Raw genomic sequence first — 23,825 nt, 5'->3', positions numbered from 1 at the left:
TACTTTGTCAAGTAATGGAATCTTTCCCCAGAAACATCCCTCCCTTATGGGTTTATATGAAAATATAGAAGAGGGTTAATGATCTATGCAGTCATGCTCTGGGACAAATCAATCAATCAAATTAGAAGGGAGAGAGGATGAGTAATACATATATTCTCACTCATTTCAGGTGATTAATGTCTTTCCCTCACCTGTATCTTTATATCAATTCTATTAAACTTTAAAAAAGGCAATCAAAACGAAAACAGAGCTGAAAGTCTTAATAACCACTGATTAATGATATGTTATTTATCTGTTAGTACTTGGCTAGTAGCACCTGGCCATCTGACAGAGAGCCCTAAGAGAATGCTGGTAGGATATCTGTGAATGAAGTGACAGGTCTATCCCTACAGAAAAAGAATGCCAGGAGTCTGGGATCCTGTTGCTCTGACATTGATCTTCTTCAGTAAATGATTTTGACTCTATTGATACTGTACTCTACATATTACTTACTCTGCATAACTCTGCATTCCTTGACATGTTGCCATAGAAACTAACTTCTTCATTGTTGTTTACTTTTTACTTCTTTTTTCCACAAAAGAAATGAATCTCTAGTGGAGAAAAACAGTACATTAAAAATCATTTACAATGCTGCCACCTAGAGAATACTATGAACAGCTTTATTTTAACATATTTCTCAGTTCTTTCCCTATGACTATACATAACTATAATTTTTAATAGAACTCATATAAGTTAGTTTTTCTCAATTAACAATATATCTTGAACATCCAACACGCATATTGTAGTATTTGTCTATTTTTTCATTGTATGGAACACCACATCATGTTAAACCAATCTCCTCTCTTTTGATCTTTTGGCTGTTAGATTTTTTTCACAATTAAAAAAACAACTCTGTGATAGCATTTCAGTAGGTAAATGCATTACTGCCTTAGGAGAGTTTCCTGGAAATGAAATTATTGGGTCCATGGGAGGCAGTGGGAGTTTTTCAGAAGGTTAATTGATGACCTACATTCCCACCTACCTTACATAAAAGGGTAGTATTGGCTTCAGAATATGGATTTGTTGTTATCTCATTCACAGGGTGTTAACCATGGCCCCTAAAATTAGTTTTCCACAGTACTCTAATCCTGTGAGGTTTCATTTCCTGTTCCGGACTCTCAGATGTGAGATCTAAAAACTTGTGTCTATAATGTTAGCTTCCAACAGGCATGCTGTAGGTGTTTAAATACAAATCAACAGCCAAGCTAGTTGCTGTGGATATATTTATGTGGGGGAGGAAGACATAGAAACACATCCTTAGAAGCTGTGCCATGTTCTTAGTGATCTAAATATATAAAGAGTGCATCTAAGAAAGAGGTTGACCTTTCCAAGGTCGCATCATGAGTCAGCAATGAAATCCCAAATAGGACTTTCATCCTCTTCACTTCTTTCTCCCAGTATGAAGAGTATTTATGAATAGGTCAAGAGAAAGCATTTGTAGATGAATTTATAAGACCATTTATAACTTGAAGTCCTCCAAAATTTCAAGAGAGTTACTAGAAAATTTCCATCTCAGGTAAATAAATCTAAATTGCTAAAAATTTTGATAAATTTTTAGAAAATAAAATCTTAAGTGACTGGAATGAAGAGGTAGTAGTGGGTGGTATAGGCAGATGGGAATGAGCCTCAAAGGAATATGTGTACACGCACAGGCGTGTGTGTGTGTGTGTGTGTGTGTGTGTGTGTGTGTGTGTGTGTGTTTGCAGGAATGGGGGAATAGGAAAGTGGAAGAATAATGACCTGAGTCTATCATGGTGACTAAGGAAAACACAACCAAAGGGGCTCCTCAGGACATTAACCCTGGGGTGGAAGTGTAGGGGTCTTAGCTCTCTCTTTTTTTCCTTTTTGTAATTCTATATTTATTTTTTTTAATTTAAAAAAATTTTTTTAACATCTTTATTGGGGTATAATTGCTTTACAATGCTGTGTTAGTTTCTGCTTTATAACAAAGTGAATCAGTTATACATATACGTATGTTCCCATATCTCTTCCCTCTTGCGTCTCCCTCCCTCCCACCCTCCCTATCCCACCCCTCCAGGTGGTCACAAAGCACCGAGCTGATCTCCCTGTTTAGCTCTCATTTTGAATGAATCATAGATCTTTCCTTCTCAGCCTGCTGGTATGGATCAGTGCTGTTATTTCAAATCTTATGGAAGGGTCACCTGGAGAACCCAGAGAGATACTTTTCAATGTCCCCAGGACTGGAACTCAGGTCTCCTGATTCCTAGTCTAGTGCTTGTTCTACTACTAGAAGGAAGTAGCAGTCATGTTACGAGGATTTTCAGAGATACACAAAAACTTCTGGGTAATGAAAATTCAGGCTATGTATTATGGGAGGGCTACACAAAATAAAAGAAAAAGAAAACAAAAGAAAATTTTAGAGCTTGATGGTGGTGGATGGAACACCATCCAGCTTGGTGGATGCTATTCCATCTACCACTTTATTGCAGATGAGGAAACTGAGACTCAGTGATCTACCGGGACAAGGATAACCAGGACACAGCAAGACCAAGAACTAAGACCTTCTAATATTCATCCTGGTGCAGAGTAATCTAGATACATATTATGATTCATTTATTCTTTCTCATGATCATCTTACAAGCTCCTATTTCATGGTCCGTGAATTAAGGATCACTAACATCAGCATGTATTAAGAATCTATTTGCTTGTGGTACTATACTCTATAAAGCAAAATAGACAAATGCAGTGCTTGCCACACAAGAATTTTCTAAGGCAGACAGACCTCATAGAAATAGACAGAAATGACCTATAGATCACTGAACAAACAAAGCAAATATGTGAAGTGCACAACTTTGGCCATGTGAGGTGGAAAATGAAGAGATCTTCACAGTTCATGGTTTAAAGAGAAGATCCATCTTCATCTCTGGTCAGCCCTAAACTAATAAGTAGTAAGAATCACCCTATGCTCTGTAGGTGTTATACTAGAAAGGAAAAGAAAGAGTGTTTTATCTGGCAAACCCAGCACTCAAGTTCATGTAATGGTGCAGTCTCTTTGGAATATTGTTGATTACTACTTTCATTGATTTTTGTCCTTTTGCATATTCTGTGATGATCTGCAAAGATTAGAAGGGTCTGCTGAGGCAGGAAGTCTCTTAAGGCATGCCTTCTAAAAGCAAAGTCTTTTCCCTCCTTGTAGGAAAACTAATGGTCATGTGGTTATATTTTTATTGAGGCTTTTTTTCCCTTCGAAAAGGACCTTGATTAATGTGGGAACCTACAAAACCCGCAAATGTTTAAACTGTGTAATATGCACAGCCATGAATGTGAGACTAGGGTATAAGTTCCGTTCTCTCAAAGACCAGTTAAAGACAAACCAAAGGTGACCCAGCTCTCTTCTGTGGTAACAAAAGCCACGTTGACCAGATCTTTTACATGCCTATCGTAGTCATTTGCTTCAGGGCCAGTATTAATAGTAGTATTAGCATTAGTATTCTGAAACTGTCATATGTATAATGTGAGATAAAACAAATGAGTAATTACGGGATTCTCTAATTCCATCACCCCCTGTGTTCATGAGAATCAGAATTCTTGGTGTGGAAGAAAGGAGATAGAGATGTCATATAGAAGATATTAGGTTAAAACCCTGTGGTCATGAATTTGAATTGGAAATATCAGTTATGAACTCATAAAGTGTTTTTTTTTAAAAAATATACATATCTACTAGCTCTGTTAATTAAAAAAAAAAAGCGTAGAAACAATCACTAACCTAGAAGTAATGAGCATCCCTACTGTCCAGATGGTAGTCTGAAAAAACTTTTCTCATTAAAGGAAACCAAGGCTTATTAGAAAAATGGCAGATTTCAAGTATGGAAATATACAAGATGAGCAAGGAAGCTATCAAAGTCTACTTAGAATAGCCAATCTGGAGTCAAATTGAAGGGAATACCACTGGCCAAAGATGGACAGTTTGCCCTTCAATAAGGTTGAGAATTGCTATGGATCAAAATCCATCGAACATGTTTAAATCCATGAGTACAACATGATATTAAAAACCGACTGGTTGGTTACCTTCTGAATGTAACAGAGAACCAATTCATTGTCTTGAAAACCAATTCATTATCTTGAAAACTGATGAAAAGGAAAGAATCAAGCATATATCTTGACTTTCCTTTATGAATTATATCACTGTAACCAAATTTTCCATAAAGAGAAGCATCTTCTATTCCAGCTAGTAAATGAAAACAAATTGATAGAATATCATCATTTTACAATCTCCAATACATTAACAGTTTTAGGTACAGAGCATCAACTGTCAAAATAGTCGATAGCATCAACTATCAAAAAAGAGCAGAAACCGGGCTTCCCTGGTGGCGCAGTGGTTGAGACTCCACCTGCCGATGCAGGGGACATGGGTTTGTGCCCCGGTCCGGGAAGATCCCACATGCCGCGGTGCGGCTGGGCCCGTGAGCCATGGCCGCTGAGCCTGCGCGTCTGGAGCCTGTGCTCCGCAGCGGGAGAGGCCACAACAGTGAGAGCCCCGCGTACCGCCAAAAAAAAAAAAAAAAAAAAAAGAGCAAAAACCAAAGTTAAATTCCTCTTGATGAAAGAACACAATACTACTGATGGTTTAGTCAAAGACATTGTACCTTAAACTAATCAGGCCTTAGGATCCAGCCGCCAGTTTGTAGGAAGAGGACCAACACACTGACTGTTTTCACATGGCTGCAACAAAGAAATCCAAGTTATGGGAAACTCTGCAAGTCTAATGCCCTAGGACTTTCAACAGGTGAGTTATATGGAAAAAACCAAAAGGAATAGAGATGGACTCTGTAGATTTAAAAAGACTTACAGACATAGCAAGTGAACATATGGGCAACAGTAAATTATAGTGCCAGGCGTGCATACTTGGGTGATAAAACCATAAAGAGATGCAGGAAAGTGATTGCTCTTCAAGTCAGGATAGTGATCACTTTTTTGAGGCTTGGAGGGTCTGTGATGGGGAGGGGGCACATGGGGGCACTTCTGGGGTGGCTGGCAAAGTTCTAATTTTTGACCTGGTTAGTTGTTTGCCTTATCGTAATTCACTAAGCTATATATTTTTATGTGTGATATTTTGTATCTGTTCTATTATATTTAAAAAGTGTAAAAAATCAGAAAAAAAAATAAAGCATGTTAGAGGAACCTGCAAACCTGATGCTACCCTAGAGATGATCACAACACTGTAAGCAGTAGATAAATAAGGTTGTGGAAAATTGTGTTCTGGAACACAAAGAATGTAAATTCTCCGGTAGAGACATCTGTGTAATGTCAGTGGCAGACTGCCTTTCAAGTCGCTGGGTTTTGTTCTTAGGGTTGTGTAGCAACAGGCTTGGCTGTAGCTCCTGTTTCTAGACAGATGACCCACCTCTGGCTCAGTGTTTTTCAATTGTGGTTGGTGCTTAGAACACGGGCATAATGACCACTGCATGCTTAAGAAAATGCAGATTTCTTCATCCCATCTCTCTTCAAAAGGAGCAGCCCTGGAATCTGCATGATTAACACACGATTATACTGCACACTTCAGTATAAAAACCGCCACTGACTTCTCTGTCAATTTCTACCTGAAATCAGTTCTATAAAGATGTCCTGGGGAAAGTACAGACCTTCCGAGCAATTTCCAGGTGAGCTATTGAGTGTTGAGGCCATAGCTGATTTTCACTAGTGAATGAACTTACATTTTGAACCTTTATCTAGAACACTGAATATGACTGTGACTAAGCATAGCTCAGTTAGAAAAAAATGGGTTTTCCAGTGTGCAATAGCAATTGTCAATTTTCCTCTTGTCTTTTTGCTCAGGACTTTTTCCCTCTCGAATAAGTCAGAGCCTGGGATTAAGAATTTAAAGTGGAATCTTCATTAGTGAACTCGCTGACGCTTTTAAAATAACAATTTTAAACCAAAAAAAATTCAGTAATGGAAAGCAGAACAATCCTGATTTGGATATGGCCAGGTATGGCCAGGCAGAACTTTTAATTGGTTCTTTCTCAATTTAAGGCAAAGGAGGCTTTCAGAGCATGGAAGCAGAAGTGTGCAGGCTTCCAAGTCTGTATTAAGCATCTTCATCCTCCTCTTTCTACAATCTCCTTCACTCTCCCAAATCCATGTGCTTTCTTCATCACCTCTCCTAATCAAAACAGGAGATGATGTCAGTTACTTAATTTGCAGATTGCATACTGATTAGTGTGGATATACTTGGGAGAGGAAGCTAAACTAGTACTTGCTTTTTAAGGATTTTACATTGATTTGTGAAATACAGTATTTTATCCAATTGAATCCAATTCCTCAGGCATCCTTTGGACACTGTCCCCATGTATGGCGGTGTCCTAGCAGTGCAGACGAGTAAGATACACTTCCTGCTTCCAGAAAGGTGCAATCTAGTGAGGGAGGTGGATGAGTACCAGCTAATGGTAACAGAAAAATCACTTCTGCATAAATAATCTCAGTTCAGTCCTCATACTTGCAGAATTTTAGTAATTAAAAGGATAACCACTCTTTATAATCATAAAGTTCTTCAAACTTTGGAGAGAAGTACTATGATGATCATAAAAGTCTCAGCATCCCTCTCACCAGTCTTCATCACAGTCATTCTCAATATGACAATGAAGAAACTAGGACCATTAGAAAGTGAAGAGGAACAGGGCTTCCCTGGTGGTCCAGTGGTAAAGAGTCCGCCTTCCAATGCAGGGGACGTGGGTTTGATCCCTGGTCAGGGAACTAAGATCCCATGGGGCGACTAAGCCCATGCGCCACAATTACTGAGCCCACACGCCTCAACTAGAGAGCCCACGTACGGCAAACTACAGAGCCCACGCGCTCTGGAGCCTGCGTGCCACAACTAGAGAGAGAAAACCTGCACGCTGCAACTAGAGAGAAGTCTCTGTGCTGCAACGAAGAGCCCACGCGCCACAACAAAAGGACCTTGCATGCTGCAATGAAGATCCCGCATACCACAAAAAAGACCTGTCGCAACCAAAAATAAAAATAAGTAAATAAAATATTTAAAAAATATGGCTATAATTTAAAAAAAAAGAAAAGTGTAGAGGAAGGGAAAAAAGAGAGGGTAGTCTACTTTTGCGGAAATAAAAATACCTTGTCATAGGAACATCTATTAATCTGTCTTTTGGAGAAAGTACAGTTTTGAAAGTCAGCTGTAGGTGACATTCATACTCTGCAATATTTTTTATGAGGTTGCAAGTTTTAGTTCACATGGTTCACTTGCAAGTTTTTTTAAACAAGTAACGGCTATTCCCTTGATCTGTATTTTAAAATACAAAGTACATGTATTAGGTAAGAATCTCTTTTCAGCTTTTTCTAATGAACACACACATATGGTGAGCATATGGGTAAAAGACACTTTAATCATTCATTTCTACAATTGCTAGTAAACAAAATGAGCAGTCATGATGACATGGCATTTTGCAGTAAGACTAAATTATGTACACAAAATACATCTTATATTTACTTATCTCTTGCTTACTGACTTTAGAACATAAAAACTCTTTATTTTAAATGTAATGGTATCCTCTGGATAAGATGAGGGCTCAAGGTTTTTGAAACTCTGATAGGGAAGAAGATGGAAGTGGGAGTGAGGAGACCTATCCTTTAAAAGTAGACTTTAATTCATGTTTTGTTTTAGAAAAACCATCTCAATGTGTCCTGCAGTTATACAAATGTAACTCAAGAGTGTTTTGAGAGAAACAATGAAATTATTTGGGGGAAGAGAAAGAAACATTATTTGGGTAGTAGAAGAACGCAGAAATGACTGTTGATTACTGTTTGTCCCTATGCAGAGTCAGGTTATAGGTACTGGAGGGATTTGCTATGTTTTCTCATTTGGGGATTGCATGTAGGGAAGCAAGAAACAAGAGAGAAGTGGGAGCGGCTGCATTTGTGGGACTTAGTGAAACTGGGGTGCCCAGTGTTGCTTTAGGACCTGGGCGAGAAAGTTGCTGGAAGGGCAGGTTTCCCTCCACATTCTCATGGAGCCCTTGGAGACTGGCAATTTGGGGCACTTTGGCAGAATGTTGATCCACAGATACTTGTAATTTCATGAGGAAACGTTCAAGATGTTTTGAGAATGGTTGGAAATGGGCGTGGTGGCCTAATGATGAGGCAGCAAACAGATCCCCTCCCAGGGACAGTTAGCAGGAGCTGGGGCAGTCGTACTTAGAGTTATTAGAGTAAGCAGTCAGAACACTCACAGGAAGGACACCCTCACTTCTATCTCACTCTGGTGAAAACTGGACATACTGGTTAAATACATAACAGGTATCTTAAAAGCCCTATATCTGTCTAGAAGAAATAAGATACAACTGGAAAATACATATACAACAATCTTACCAAAGAAAGACACCTCTCTCACATAAACATACAACTAAATTAAAGGAAAAATACTGACCCAACCAGCTGGAGTTTATTTGTAAACAGTCTCAGGTCCTCGGTGTTTGTATCAGCTACTAGGTAACCAGAGAAGAGTCCTGTTTCAGTGACAGGCAGCAGCAGCTGCAATTTTGAGACCGCAAGGTGTCATGAAGGTTGAGTGAAGTGGGCAGTTGGCAACATAATGTATTCAGTGCATTTTGTGCTGTGAGTAATACTGAATGCCACAGGGGCTACTGTGCTCTATGTGAATTAAACAAGAAAATAACATCACTTTCCCACATTAATGCAGTAATACCTATGGACAAAATTTTCATGCAACTTTTGAATATACATTGTTTCCACTGTCATTTGCTTTAATTCACTTTGAGATGGGCTCCAGATGAGCCTCATTTTCTTTGATACTTGCCAGAAACTAATGTGGAAGCTACAGAATTAGAGATGATGATAGTAGTGACATGACCTTAAGGGCTGTGCTATTTGTCATTTCCAAGAATATGAAGGGAACGTGTGACCCCAAATTAATTTTTACATGCATTTTACTAAGAGACTATAAACTGGCTTCCTTTTGTTTCATTAGTTTTAAAATTATCATACAGCAAAATTGTGGGGGGTTTTGGTGTACTGTTCTACGAGTTTTCACCCATGTGTAGATTTCTATTACCTTCTCCGTAATCAGAATTCAGAACAGTTCCATCAGCCCAAAAAATGCCCTCATGCTCTCAGTCGATAGTCATGCCCTCCCCACCCCCAATCCCTGGCAACCACTGATATATTCTTCATTACTATAGCTTTGTCTTTTGAGAATGTTGTATAAATGGACTTATACAGTGTATACCCTTTTGAGACTAGCTTCTTTCACTTAGCATACTGCTTTTGAAGTTTATCCAAATTGTTGCCTGTATCAATAGTTCTTCTTTTCCCTGACTGCTGTGTGTTGTATAGATGTACTGTAGTTTGTTTATCCATTTCTCCACTGAAGGACATTTAGGTTTTGGTTTTTATGAATAGAGCGTCTTTTCATTTTTGTGTGTACCTGAGTCATCATTTCTCTAGGATAAACACCCAGGAGTGGGATTGCTGGGTCAGATTGTAAGTGTATGTCTAACTTCATAAGAAACTGCTCAACTGTTTTCAAGTATGACTGTACCATTTTGCATTCTCATCATTAGTGTAGGAGACTTCCAACTGCTCTGGAACTCCTCAGCACTTGGTATTGTCAGCAATTTTTTATTCTAATCGGTCTAATAAGTATAAACTGGTATCTCACTATGGTTTTAATTTACATTTCCCTAATGGCTAACGAGGCTGAAGATTGTTTCATGTGCTTATTTACCATCATTATGTCCACTTAGGTAAAGTGTTCAAGTCTTTTGCCTATTTTAGAATTGGGTTGGTTGTTTCCTTACTGTTGAGTTTTGAGAATTCTCTGTATGTTCTGGATAGAAATCCTTTGTTGGGTAAGTAATTTGCAAATATTTTTCTCAGTCTGTAGTTTATCTTTTCCTTTTCTTAAAAATATCTTTCATGAGCAAAAGTTTTAAATTTTGATGAAGTCAAAATTTGCTCTTTTATGGACAGTGTGTAATATGCCGTGCCTAAGAAATTGGTGCTAAACCCCAGGTCCACAGTTATGGAGACAACACTGACACCTGCTACTTCCTGGAATGTTCTTCTCTATCTCATCCTCCTGGTTGTCTTCTTCAAGACCCAAACTTTACTTCCTTTGAAAAGCGCTTGTGCCCCTTTCCTCTTTGCCCCTGTGGACACAATCATTTCCTCCTCATCTGTGTACCCTTTGTGAACACTTATTTTCCTGACTATAATTTCTCATTATATGCGGAACTCCCACCAGGCAGGGAACTCCAGGGGACCAAACCCTGGCATTTATTCACCTTTGTTTCCCCAGCACATGGGTTAGTACATAGTAGGTACTCAATACATTCACTGAAAAAACAGAAGTAATTAATTCCTAAAGACATTATCCTTCTATCCTTAATTGTGCTGGGGACAATTTGAGTAGCTATAAAAAATGTTATTGCTTTAAGGACATTTAAAGACTATCTTCAGTTTAAAATTAAAGTTTGTTATTCTTTGAGACATCTTTTGATTTAGTCATTTAAATGAGCTTGCTGGAGAACATCTTTTCTCAGAGGAAAGGATATAAGAGAATGAATGAAATTCATGTTAGAATTATGGGAGATTTTAAGTAGCTAAAGCAGTTGATACCAATTGATGATATTGAAAAATAACTTAGCAATTTTATCTACTGAAGTTAAGTTTTTGTTCATTATTAGTCTGTTAAAGTAAGATCCATATCATCAAAATTCTTGACTGCCCAATTTAATGGTAGCCACTAATTATACAAAGAGGTCCTGAGGAACCAGTCCTCTACTTGGGGAAAACATTCACATGCTGAAATAAATCCTCTGGGAATGAAGCTACCGTCTGATGATAGAAAATCTTCATTAATTATGTGAAACAGCCTCCTGTTGCCACATATTCATAGGAAGTTAGATTTTTAGCTTTCCTTTGTCTATAACAGAACAAGATAATGGGCCCAACTTCAGGTGAGCTTCTGAAGGTTAACAGTTTGTCTTGGTATCCTTGGCCCCTCTCTCTGGATCTGCCCTTCCTCCACCTCTACATTCTCAGAGTCCTCCAGCTCTCTGTTTGTGGACTTGGTTTACAAGGAGTGCGAGCTGCCTTTAAGGGCGATAGACTGAACCTAGAGTCTTAAGAGTGTGAGGAGTCTGGGCTGGTGGATCTGTCCATGGTTGCATCATTCCAGATGATGCATACTTGGGAATCAGGAGAGGAGTCTAGAAGTCAGAGAAGAAGGGTCTAACACAGACAACACTGGGGAGAGGGGCTGGAACTGATGGAAATAGTGACCAGAATTAGGCGTGAACAGGAGAAATGGGATAATTTCAGGCTACGACTATGAAATCAGAGCCTGGAATAAATTGCTTTATAGAAGATGGACCAGTGGACCTAACCATTTTTCTCATGGTTGCTGGAAAGGACTCCTTGGCTGTCACTCATAGAATCTTTAGCATCCTCATCCCTTTCTTGACCTTACCTCTTCTGTAGACATTCAATTTTCTGCCTACTAACACCCTCTATCAAAATAGAAAAGAATCTGAAATCAAACATTAACACTTTTTGGGCAATTACACTTCACTATGAATTTTAGTCACTGTATCAGCATAACTAGTCATTGCCATGTTAAGCGTTTTAAACCTCCAACTATGAATGAAAGATTTTATTTCCTGTTAATACTCTTGGTAAATAGATGGGGAGAAATATTTTTGCTTATAGGTTCTTCAGATATATATTATGTATCTCCAGTCCCAAAGGGATTGTTTCTTTTCATATTCCTAAAAAACTGTGAATTTCTTCTAAAGTTACCACTTTGTTTCCACCAAGTAGCACTGCAGTGCTCGAAAGTTTGTTATACACTGAGCAGTTCAGCCATGTGAGTTGAGTCCAGTTTCCAGTTGCTATCTGCTCAAGTTAAACATCTGGTAGAAGCTGAAAAGCCTTACATGCATCAGTTGGGCTCCAATCCAGCTCCACACCCAAGCTTCTACTTCATCTTATTAATCTAGTGCCCACAGGGCCTCCAACAAGTCAGATCTCTCAGTGCCTTTTAATTCCAAACAATCTCTGCTGGGAGGAAGCCATTCAGCAAATCAGGTTTTAAAGTTTCTGATACCTGGTTATCTGACTGAATGTTCGTAATCTTCAACTTGTTTCATATAACATCCAACAAACTGGCAGTAGTTAAGGGCCAAAGCACCAGAAGCTTAAGACTGAATATTTTTTTAAATATTTGTTTGACATTTATATAGAGGGACAAGGAAAAGCAGGTCTTCTGTTATTAAAACCTAGATGTAGATTCAGAATTAGCTACCTTTCTCTAAACAAACATCTCATCAAGTGTTCAAAGCATAGTCCCCGTTTAGAGGGAGAGGGAGTATATACACTCACACACGCGAATATACAACCTACACATTTATCTGTAGTTCTTGTTCTATAATTTGTGCGTGCATGTAATTTTGTCAAGCCAGACAACCAATGGCAAAGTAGAGGGCATAAAAGTAATTAAATAAATTAATAGACTCCAGAAAATTGCACCATGCTATGCATTATTTAGTTTCAGAATTTCAGCAGATCCTTCGTGTGCATATTGCCAAAATACTCAACAGAGTGAGGTCAGCCCTTGTGGGGAGGGTGTTTCTTTCTCCTCAGGGCCCATCTGCTTCTGTGGGAACAGGGCTAATTCACATTTCACAGTTACTAAGGAGGAGGGTATGAAAACCTGAGTTAACTGGCACCATTGATGCTTTAGTGCCCCTTACACATAGTTTCCCCTGGATGGTTGCCTGACATCTTGACCCATGAACTGGCTCTGACTAGATTCCTGCATCCATTATGAAGGAGCCAAATGTGTGTAAATAGAGCAGATGACATGTGCTTTGGCATGAAGTTTTCATGGTACCAAGGCTATACATATAACCTTCTGTATTGGGAGATGAGCGTAGGATGGTGTAGAAATGCCTATTTAGCTCTTCTGAGCAGGTGGCAGAAGGGTTACTCAAACCTTTTTCTCTCTCAGGTATGTCATTTTTCTGCATCTCTAGATTGCAGTGGGGCCTAAGAGACAGAGACTCACAAATTCTGAGTCATGGAATCAAGAGTGCGAGGAAGTTGAGCACACTGCCGAGAGAGTGGTTGAAGTGTAACCACTGTGGAAGCTGTGCTAGGAGACAGGGGGTATATGAGGAAAGCGGCTGGAGGGGATGGTGGCCTGGAGGGGGTTGAAAAGCACCTGTAGTGGGGGAATGGGAGTAAAAAGGTCTGTCAAAGAGAGGTTGGGGGCACAAGGGACTTTCTGATGTTGTTCCCCAGGTGAAGTGACGACCAGATCCAGAGTCATCCGGTAGAATGGCGTGAAGGTCTGAGGAGGAGTGAAGTAAAGGAAATCCGAGGCTAGAGTGTTGGCTGGCTCCTCAGTGTGAACGCTGAAATTACCTAAGACAATGGTGTGCTAGGATGGAGAGGAAAACCGTGAACCAGATGCATTCTTCAGTGCAGAGGAGTGAGAGAGAAGAATGTAGATAACAGTAGTAAGGGAGGATGACAGGAAGGTTTAGCAGACAGTAGGCACCTACGAAGAAAGAAGGCAAAAGAGTAATGATCAGAAAGTGACAAAAAAGCACTGAGGTCTGCCCTTCCCCCATCAGCTCCCCTCCTTCCTCCACCCTTCCCAATCTCTCAGCTGAGCCTGGGAGAATGAGCTGCTTCCCCTGGGAGAGCAGTGGAGGAAGCAGAAGCCTTGAGCAAGGTCAGGTTTGGGTAGGAACAGGAGGTAGAGGTAGCATTTGTGAAGAGGTTAAGGCACGTTTTTACAATGGATTGGGGATATTAGCCAGGAGAGTCCTGAGAATTTGGAAGAGGTCAGCAATGGGAGGAAGGGCATTTTCCAAGGCAACACAGTACTACATAGAAATGAGCATCCTAATAGGACAAAGCATGCAGGGCATTTGCTTTGGGGTGGTGGTTGAGGTATCAGGAATAAAATGCGTGGGGTAAATGGAGTAGATGTCCAAACAAGCATCAGCTAAGACCCCAGGCTACATGGAATATCTGATGATAGTTAGAGGCCTGCTCTTTTCTGCTGAAGGTAAGCAGAGACTAGCTAATCTGGCCATGATTGGTTCTTATGTACTGGTTAATAGGGTATTATAATTTTTGCCCCAAGTCTCTATTGGACCGCATAAGCCCATGGGCCATATTTTTTTCTAAGAAATTTACCTAATCAGAACTCCAAAGTCTACTTAGTTTAAACTTTTAATCTGTTTCAAGTTATTATCACCAATTTATTACCAGTTAGGTCTTGGATTTCAAGAACTAATGTTGGAGCATGTATTGGAATTGTACATTAATTTTTGTTCAGAATTCGGCACAACTTTCTATCATTATTCAATAGTTTTTTTGGCTTACTATTACACATTGTCAAATACAGGTTACATTTTAGTTTTCTTTGAAAACAAGTAATTGAATTGTATGAAATCAGAAGGTTATATTTCCAGCATAGAATGACTGTTTTGATATTCAATATGGGGCTCAGAACTCAAAGGCTGTCTTAAAATTTTAGCTTTAACAAAAATCATAAATAAAAGCTGCACTTAAAAGAAATCACTGATACATAACTAAAAGTGAGTAACTGAGCACTTTTTGCTGACATGGGCATCATTTTGATGCTTAATGGACTCCAGTTGCTCAAGTAGGTATTACCAGTGATGCTGCCCATTTCATGCTGCTGGCCTCTGACAGCACATTGAAAATGTGGGAACTTGTAAGGACAAGTGACACATCAGATAAAATCTGCCTACCTAATAGTATGTGAGGAGGACATTGAAACTTTGATATAGTAATGGTTTTATTTTAAATGTCTGAGTCTTAAAAACAAAACCAAACTGTATTTTGTTTTTCTTCACTCTTGGGGTTTCTCTTTCCTTCTTAAGAGTGATTTTGTTTGCAAAGCGTGGATATCCATTAAGAATTTAAATATTAAATTGTGTCCCTGTGGGAAAGTGACAATTATCCCTTACCTTGAAGATCCCATGGCTCACTGAGAATGGCTAGGAGTTCCAATGCAGCACACATTCTAGCCCATTTTTCTTCATGCTACATGTCTGGAGGATGCTTCTATCCTGAGATACTATGTGTTCGGTGGAGCTCACCAGTAGCAAAGAGAAGAGCTGTTGGCTCCCTTACCTAAATCCCAAACTAACAGTAAATAAAGAGAACAGAGAGCGGATTTGTGAGGTAACCTCTCACCTTGGATGAACTTTCAATGTGAGTACCTGAAAAATAGTAGAATTTTCGTGGCTTAGAAAGAGATCAACTTACCTGTGTGCACTGAAGGCCCAATGCCCAGGAATATGGCCTGTGACTCTATCTGAACTGAAACAAAGGCCAGCTATCCAACATGTGCTCACCTGACCTGTTGGCCCTGATCATTGGTGTCAGGTGAAGGAGTGACCTTTCTACCATCCCCTTCCCAGGTTAAGGCAAAGGAGTCATCGTATATTTGCTTTTCTGTATTGCAGGACATTTGTGAAGATATTTCTGATCATGTTGAGCAAATCCATGCCCTCCTTGAAACGGAGTTCTCCCTGAAGCTGCTATCCTACTCCGTCAACGTGATTGTGGACATCCACGCGGTGCAACTCCTCTGGCACCAGCTCCGCGTCTCAGTGCTGGTTCTGCGGGAGCGCATTCTGCAAGGTCTGCAGGACGCCAATGGCAACTACACCAGACAGACGGACATTCTGCAAGCTTTCTCCGAAGAGACACAGGAGGTGGGTGTTTTCCCTGAAGCCAAATAGTGCATTGTCAGGTGTCATTATTTGAGGATGTTTTCAGTTCAGAGGTGTGGGATAGGAATCCTTTATAGGTAAATAAGCAGGTCCTAAGCCCGGTGTTGAATCTAGGTATAGTGACTAGAGGCCAGGGCACTTCTAATGTGAATGAAGCTAAAAACCAGAGTTCATTCACAGCGGTAGTTTGCACAGATACCACCCGTAGCTGTTGGTGCTAACCTGGCTTCCTGTTCCTTGTTCAATTATTTGATAAATATTCATTGAGTGCTTATATGGGCCAGGCACTAGGTGCTAAGAGTGTAATAGTGATCAAAACATGGCCTTTGCTTTCAAAGAGCAGAGACTAGTGGGGAGTGGAGGCAAGTGGACAGACATTAAGACCAGACTGTGATCTGCATGAACTACATGCAGATACAATGGTCTACATGATGCCACTGGAGGAGAGAGAAGGGGCACCTAATTCAGACAGGGAAGCCTTTACAGGAGAAGTGAGTCTAACCTGAGACCTGAAGGAGAAGCAGGATTAGACTGATGAACAGAGGTAGAAACTGTTCTAGACAGAAGGAATGGCATGATCAAAGATCCAGAGGTAAGAGAGAGAATGACAGCCTCAGAGAGGAAAAAGTTCAAGGGACCAGGAAGCAGGATTTGAAGTAATATGTAAGCAGAGGTCAGATCATGAAGATGAAAAGCCATATTAAAAAGTCATATTAAGAGACGTGGACTTTATTTTGCGGATAACAGAAGAGTTTGTTCAGGGAATTGATGCGATTCAATTCATGGTTTAGAAAATCATTCTGGTTGCAGTGAGTCATATGGACTTTAGAATTTTGCACAACCAGTATATTTAGATTTTTTTGTACTCATAGTAAGCATAGTTTAAAGAGTTTGCTGCTGTTAATCTTGATTCATAGCTTAAGAATGAACACTGTAAAGTTAAATCCAAGTGAACTCTCCTATTCCCAAATAAAACTGACATATATGTCAGAGCGAGAGAGAAAGAGAGAGAGAGGGAGAGGCATTGTGCTAGCTAAGTAGGGGCTATATATACGTGTGTGTGGATGGATGGATGGATAGATAAATAGATGGATGGATAGATGGACGGATGGATAGGTAGGTAGGTAGATAGATAAATAGATGGATGGATAGTTGGACGGATGGATAGGTAGGTAGGTAGATAGATAGATAAATAGATACCATGTATAGATACATAGAGTGTGTGTGTATGTATATAGTCCCTTGACTCTTGAAACCCAGTTTAGTGCTCTGCTGTTGATTTTGTGGAAAATATGTATTATACAAGCTTAGAAGGCATTAATATAAATGTGTATTAAAAGACCTTATAAAGAGTGTTGCATCTCATTAAGTTATTAATGTTTCAGTGGCTCCAACATTATCAACAACACAAAACAAATCTGGGCTTCTTCTCATAAATGATTTATATTTGTTGATTATTGTTTTTGTAATAATGATGCTCTTGCTGTGGCAAATTCCCTGCAGGCCCTGGAAGTTTCTGGGAATGAAAATCTACTGGGCTCACTTCTAACTTTAGGTCACAGTCTTTGTTTTCATTTAGCTTTTCCTAATATTGTGGCAATGAGGGAGGTGATACAGACTTCGGTAGAGTTCCTTTTAAAATCGTAGAATGAATATGTAGGTGTGTGAGATAGTCCTCAGATGCCATCCATCCCAAGTGGGATCCCTAGAAGTTCCTGATTGGGACCCTTGTGGTTATGGGAAACAACAAAGAATCCCAAACTAGTCAACTCTGCCCTAAATCTGGTGTTTAGGAGGAGGTGTATGCTAATGAGGTGGGAGATCAGAGATGGGGAAGGTTTGTCTAAACTCTGAAGAGACAGTACTTTAGATATCTACCTGGTATCTCCAATCTGTACATTCTTTTTTTGTTTCTACCCATGTGTTTTCCTGGCTCTGTCCAAAATCCAGTATTGACCAGTCATCAGATCTGCCCACTTTCAACCACTTAGAGGGGGCATTAGAAATCATTGAGTCAAACCAACTCATATTACATATTTATTTATTCATTCAATAAACATTTACTGACCACAACTCTGATTAGAGCTGGGGATATGAAAGTGCTCTAAGGTTTATTGTTTTTGTTGTTATTGGTGTTTTGTGGAATATGTTCATCATGTGTTTATTTGAACTTGTATTATTCACAAAGTGGTAGCCCAAGAAAGATGAAAAGCCATTGAGACTATCTAATTGTTACTGGCCACTATTTTCACAGCTATGTAGTGAGTTTATATTAAGTAGTACCCATCATGGGTCTCACAATGTGAACTCAACAATTATTTACAGATTCGATTGAAAGCAATTCAGTGCATTTTCATGTTTGAAGTCAGTCTTTAGTCCCGTTGTAGAGATGCAGGAATACGTTGTATGAGGGGTAAAGGAACAGTGGATTCTTAGCCATCTGCTTTGTGGACATTTCTCTGTGAATTGAAGCACTGTCTCCATTACCGTCTTTCCTGAAGCAATGGATTCCTGATCTTATTTGTTAGTTTTATTTGTTTCTGTCAGCACACTGGAACTGTGGAAAATAGGAAGAGAATTAGGATAAAATTCTCAGCTTTATCAGAATAAATTCAGCTGTGAAAGATTTATGGGATGAAGAGGGAGATGGCGTAAAACATGCTGATAAACTAGAATAGTAAATGTCCTTCCAGTGAAGGTAAATTCATTTTTCTCTTTTTGGAAATCAGTTGAGTTTCATAGCCCATTAAAGAATAGGTTTGGGGCTTCCCTGGTGGCACAGTGGTTGAGAATCCGCCTGCTGATGAGGGGGAGGCGGGTTTGTGCCCCGGTCCGGGAAGATCCCATGTGCCGCGGAGTGGCTGGGGCCGTGAGCCATGGCCGCTGAGCCTGCGCATCTGGAGCCTGTGCTCCGCAACGGGAGAGGCCACAACAGTGAGAGGCCCGTGTACCACAAAAAGAAAAAAAAAAAAAAAAAGAATAGGTTTGAAAGTCAAGAAAGTGGCAAGTTCTCTTTCTGTCCGTACAAAAACAAAGTGAGTTTTATTCCTTTATTTAAATATGGAGCAGACCATATCTTGTAAACAAATTGGCAAATGCCTTACTGAAACAAAACCAGCTGAACAAACAAAAAATACTTTAGGGCAAAGCTCCCATTGTGTAAAAAATGTGTTATACTGAAATTTTCTATATTTCAGATACTGTGATAAGCAATTTATATTTATTGTTTCATTTAATAAGGAGGGTAATGGGTATTAAAAGTAGTTCCATTTCAATATTACTCATCCATAAAAAAGAATGAAAGATTGCCATTTGCAGCAACATGGATGGACCTAGAGATTATCATACTAAGTGAAGTAAGTCAGACAGAGAAGGACAAATACTATATGATTATCACTTATATGTGGAATATAAAAAATAATATAAATGAATATATTCACAAAACAGAAACAGACTCAGAGACATAGAAAACAAACTTATGGTTACCAAAGGGGAAAGGGAGGGAGGAGGGATGAATTAGGAGTATGGGATTAACAGATACAAACCACTCTATACAAATTAGATAAAACAAGGATTTACTGTATAGCACAGGGAAGTATGTTAAGTATCTTGTAATAGTCTATAATGGAAAAGAAACTAAAAAAAAATGTATGTAACTGAATCACTTTGCTGTACACCTGAAAATAACACAATATTGTAAATCAGCTATACGTCAATTTAAAAAAATAGTTCCATTTTATAGATGGAAAAATTGAGTTTAAGAGAGGCTAAGCGAATGCTTAAGGGCATAAACCTAAGAATAATTAAATAAAACAAGCAAAACCAGCTCTTAACTGATCTCTTTGGTAAAGATAATAATAATTATTTCCTTCTTCCCTTCCTTCCTACTTTCCTTTCTACCTCCCCTAAATATTTATTGATTTCTTACTCTTTATAAGGCACTAGGCATTCAAAGATGAATAACACATGCTATTAAATGTTAGGAATCACCGTCATACTTTTGTTAGATCCTCAAACAGTTCTGGGAAGTTAGCAGGGCAAGTGCTATTATCCTTATTTTACAGATGATATTATTGTATCCATCTTACAGATAAGAAGACTGAGGCTGAGAGAGGTAGTCACACAGGTAGTGATAACTGTTAATAGTAGTAACACAATAGCGAACATTGATTAAGAACTTACCATATGCCAGATGGTGTGGTAAGCACTTTACCTAAATGATACTCACCCTCTCAGTGGGAACACATTGGTCCTTCCAGAGCACTCACATCATTGCACTTTGTGTGTTCTTCCACGAGCACTCATCACAGGGCAATTTATATTACGACAAAGTGCGTGCTAGATTTGAACTTCGTGATTGTTGGCACCAGATTATAATCATCTCTGTATCTCCCACAGCACCTAGTTCGTGTCGCTGTATATAAAAGTCGATGAGTTGAACTGAAGTAAATAATGCAGATAATAACTGCTTTAAGTGTGGAAGAGGGAGATATCACTGTAGGTTGGTTGACTGGGATTGATCATGGAGATTAGCTATTTGACTCATAAATTCAGCCTGTAGAAAATGGAAATTGTCAAGAATTATTACGATAGTATAAATAAAAATATTGAAAGACTTTGTCTGTTTTCCCTTTTCCCATCAGAAACTAAACTTTGCCTTGCTTCCCATTTCCCTATCATTGCTTGTTCCTCTTCGTCCACTGCTGCTCTCTGCAAGGCAGTCAGAATCAGAGCACCAACATGGGAGAGCTGAAAGGAATCTGAGCAAGGGTCTCGGCCCTGTGGTCTGAGGACTCTGGGGGCTGTCGCCTTCTTGTAAGAGGTCCATGAATTTATATGTTAGTAATTGAAGCATAACAAACACCATGTAGTGAAATTAGGGGAGGAAGGGTAGAGAGAGACATACAAAATTTTTTGCCGTAACCATAATTGAAACAGTGAAATTCTGTTTTCAACTCTTCTGAGTAAGGTCACTAAATCAGGGCACAAAGTCAACTCTGAAATGGCAATGGACACTAATATAAACCTTGGGGGCATTTTAGTAGGGAGATTTTCAAATCTCTAAATTATAAGTATCAAATCTCTAAATTATAAGTATCAAATCTCATGTTCAGCTGGTGACAGAATTCACGGTTAAACAAAGAAAGATCTGAGAAGGCATTTGGAATTAGAACTTCAAACTTATTTATGGGTAAGGAACAAAGCAAAATTTCTTGTTTCAAATTAGGGAGGAAAAAGGGTTTCCTTGATGTCTGAGACAATATTGAAGCCAGCAGTAAAGTGAATAAATTGCTCATCAATAAAGTGAATAAGATACCATCTCCATAAAACATAACCTTCATCTGAGAAACTGCTTCATAACATATTAAATGGGGGTCTGTTTGGACATTGCTAGGCTGCCATGACACAGCTAGAAGCACTACAAAATAAAATGTGGTATTTCTAAAATAAAAAGGCCAGTAAAAACAACATGCACTCTTCCCCCACCTCCATATCCACCTGAGACTTTATTAATTACATGCATTAGAAAACTATCTGGGAAGGTGGTCCAGTAGAAAGCAGTGGGACTAAAATATTAGTATTACTAAGCAATATTTTAAGAAATGAAACTCATTATTTATCTGCTCTGAGAAACTTCAGAGAACTGTATTTTTTTTAAATTGCCTCTGCACTGTGAAATGTAGAAAAATACTTTTGAGGAATGCTCTTAAATAATGGCCAACTGTGTTAAAATATATGGGTAGATGCTTGCCACTTGGTCTTTAGGATATGAAATGCATATGCTATGTGCTGTTTTTTTGTTTTGTTTTTCAGGGAGGGAATTTTTTTTTTCACATTAAAAAATGCAGTATGAATTAAAACTAGTTACCCCTGAATGACAATCAGCCATGCACAGCAGTAGTTGGCCTGATTGGCAACAGGATGGGAGAGGGCTCCCTTTGGAGCATTAAGTGTGTTTTTTTTTTGTTTTTTTGTTTTTTTGTTTTTTTTTGCGGTACGCGGACCTCTCACTGCTGTGGCCTCTCTTGTTGCGGAGCACAGGCTCCGGATGCGCAGGCTCAGAGGCCATGGCTCACGGACCCAGCCGCTCCGCGGCATGCGGGATCCTCCCAGACCGGGGCACGAATCCGCGTCCCCCGCACCAGCAGGCGGACTCCCAACCACTGCGCCACCAAGGAAGCCCCATTAAGTGTTTTTGAGTATGGTATTTTCTTTTCCAAACGAAGGACTGGCTAGGGAAGGGATCTTCAGGGAAAGACTTAATTAGGAAAAGGCAGCCATACCCTATTATCTAGATGTCTCATGCCGTATGTTCAGCTAACATCATTTATTGAGTACCTGTTATTTTTGAACAACACAGTATCCCCTGGTCTTAACGTTCTGTGACCACCAAAACTGGGATCAAATACTTTCCCACGGTTATGGTATTCCTTGCCTGTCCAGAAGCGGGTAGCTGACATTTTCATGGGTCTAATTTTTACCTGAACTCTCACATCTTTTTTTTTCTATTCATCATAGGAACATTTTTCCTTAATGCCTCTTTGACCTCACTTAAGTAGATGCAGTGCTGTAACTTTGTGATAAAAATGATTAAAAATAATGTAAATTTCAACTAGTTAATAATTTAAATACTAACTTATGGGATAGCTTTGGAGCTTAATCACTATTTATAGTACTATTTTTGTAAAGGAGTAAGTTCTGAACATTGAACAACCAAATAAAAAAACTTTTAGCAAATGCAACCTGCTTTTAAATTGGAGTTTCCTCTATTATTCTCTTGAAAATTGCGCTAACTGTGACTTTTGTTTGACTGGCTCATTCCTTGGTGTTTTGGGCTTCTGACTTCTTTCTTTAAAGATCCTGCTCCAGATATGAAGCATAAAAGCCAAACAATTCCAGTTAGACCATTTTTGTTGATATTGGCAGTTAATATTGGTTTCTTACTTTGTGCAGTATAATTTAGCATAGGGACACCTCTCATTTTGATGAAACTTCCCCCCTCGGTATATTTGATTAGTAAAAAAATATATAATAGGGCTTCCCTGGTGGTGCAGTGGTTGAGAGTCCGCCAGCCGATGCAGGGGACATGGGTTCGTGCCCCGGTCCGGGAGGATACCACATGCCGCGGAGCGGCTGGGCCCGTGAGCCATGGCCACTGAGCCTGCGCATCCGGAGCCTGTGCTCCACAATGGGAGAGGCCACAACAGTGAGAGGCCCACGTACTGCAAAAAAAAAAAAAAAAAAAAAAAAAATATATATATATATATATATAAAATAAGTAATAAGAGTAAGCATTCATTGAGAACCTATCCATGTGCCAGACTTGTGTCTTACATATTCTGTCTTCTTTAAGCCTCCCAACAGCCCTATGGCATGGCTTATTGTTTCATTTTTACAGATGAGGGAAATGAGGTTTAGTGATATCAAGCTACTGGTTCCTGATCACATGAACAATTAGTGCTTGAGCTAGAATTTAACTCTGAGGTTTGGGCTTTTAATTACTGGAATCAACGAAAACTACATAATCAGAGGAATAAACTTCATGAAGGCATAGAGATACATTCCAAAATGTCTTCATTCATTCATTCATTCATTCATTCAACAGATGTATCTTTGAATTCTGTGTAGCTCACTATGCTAAGTGTTGCAGGTATCCTGGAAAGTCAGCCATTTTCTATGTGATTTATATTCTGTGGTGCTTACAAACTAGTGGGATAAACAGATTAATCAAATAATCACAATAATATGTATTTAAAGCTTGAGATAAATATTTAAAGGACAAACAACGTAGTTTTATGAGCGCTTATAAGAAAAGATTCTGACTTAGGTGGGTGTTTAGAATCTTGCAGAAGTGAAGCTTGATCTGAGGTCTGAGGGGTGAGTAAAAATTAACTAGTTAAGAGTTTTACAGGTGGGAAGCTTTCTTGGCAGAGGAAATAGCATGTGCAAAGGCTCTGGGGCAGGAGGAACACATTAAAAAATTGGAGGGATGATACCGTAGCTGGGTGCAGCCAG

General features: G+C 39.2%; 1 protein-coding gene across 7 annotated transcripts in view; it reads left to right on the top strand.

Annotated features, from left to right (window-relative positions):
* Positions 1-23,825, top strand: part of AKAP6 (A-kinase anchoring protein 6) — a 598,487-nt gene that overhangs the window by 297,894 nt on the left and 276,768 nt on the right. For all 7 annotated transcript variants that reach the window (XR_013827168.1, XM_079913691.1, XM_079913693.1 and 4 more), the window contains one exon: positions 15,540-15,791. Coding sequence is in view for 6 of the 7 variants with exons in the window: in XM_079913691.1 (XP_079769817.1) it covers positions 15,540-15,791 (252 nt within the window). In the remaining variant the exon portion in view is untranslated. The remainder of the gene's footprint in view (positions 1-15,539; positions 15,792-23,825) is intronic.

The sequence above is a fragment of the Stenella coeruleoalba genome (assembly GCF_951394435.1).
Source record: "Stenella coeruleoalba genome assembly, chromosome: 2".
In the NCBI taxonomy this organism is placed as follows: Eukaryota; Metazoa; Chordata; class Mammalia; order Artiodactyla; family Delphinidae; genus Stenella; species Stenella coeruleoalba.
This window is presented reverse-complemented; position numbering and strand designations above follow the sequence as displayed.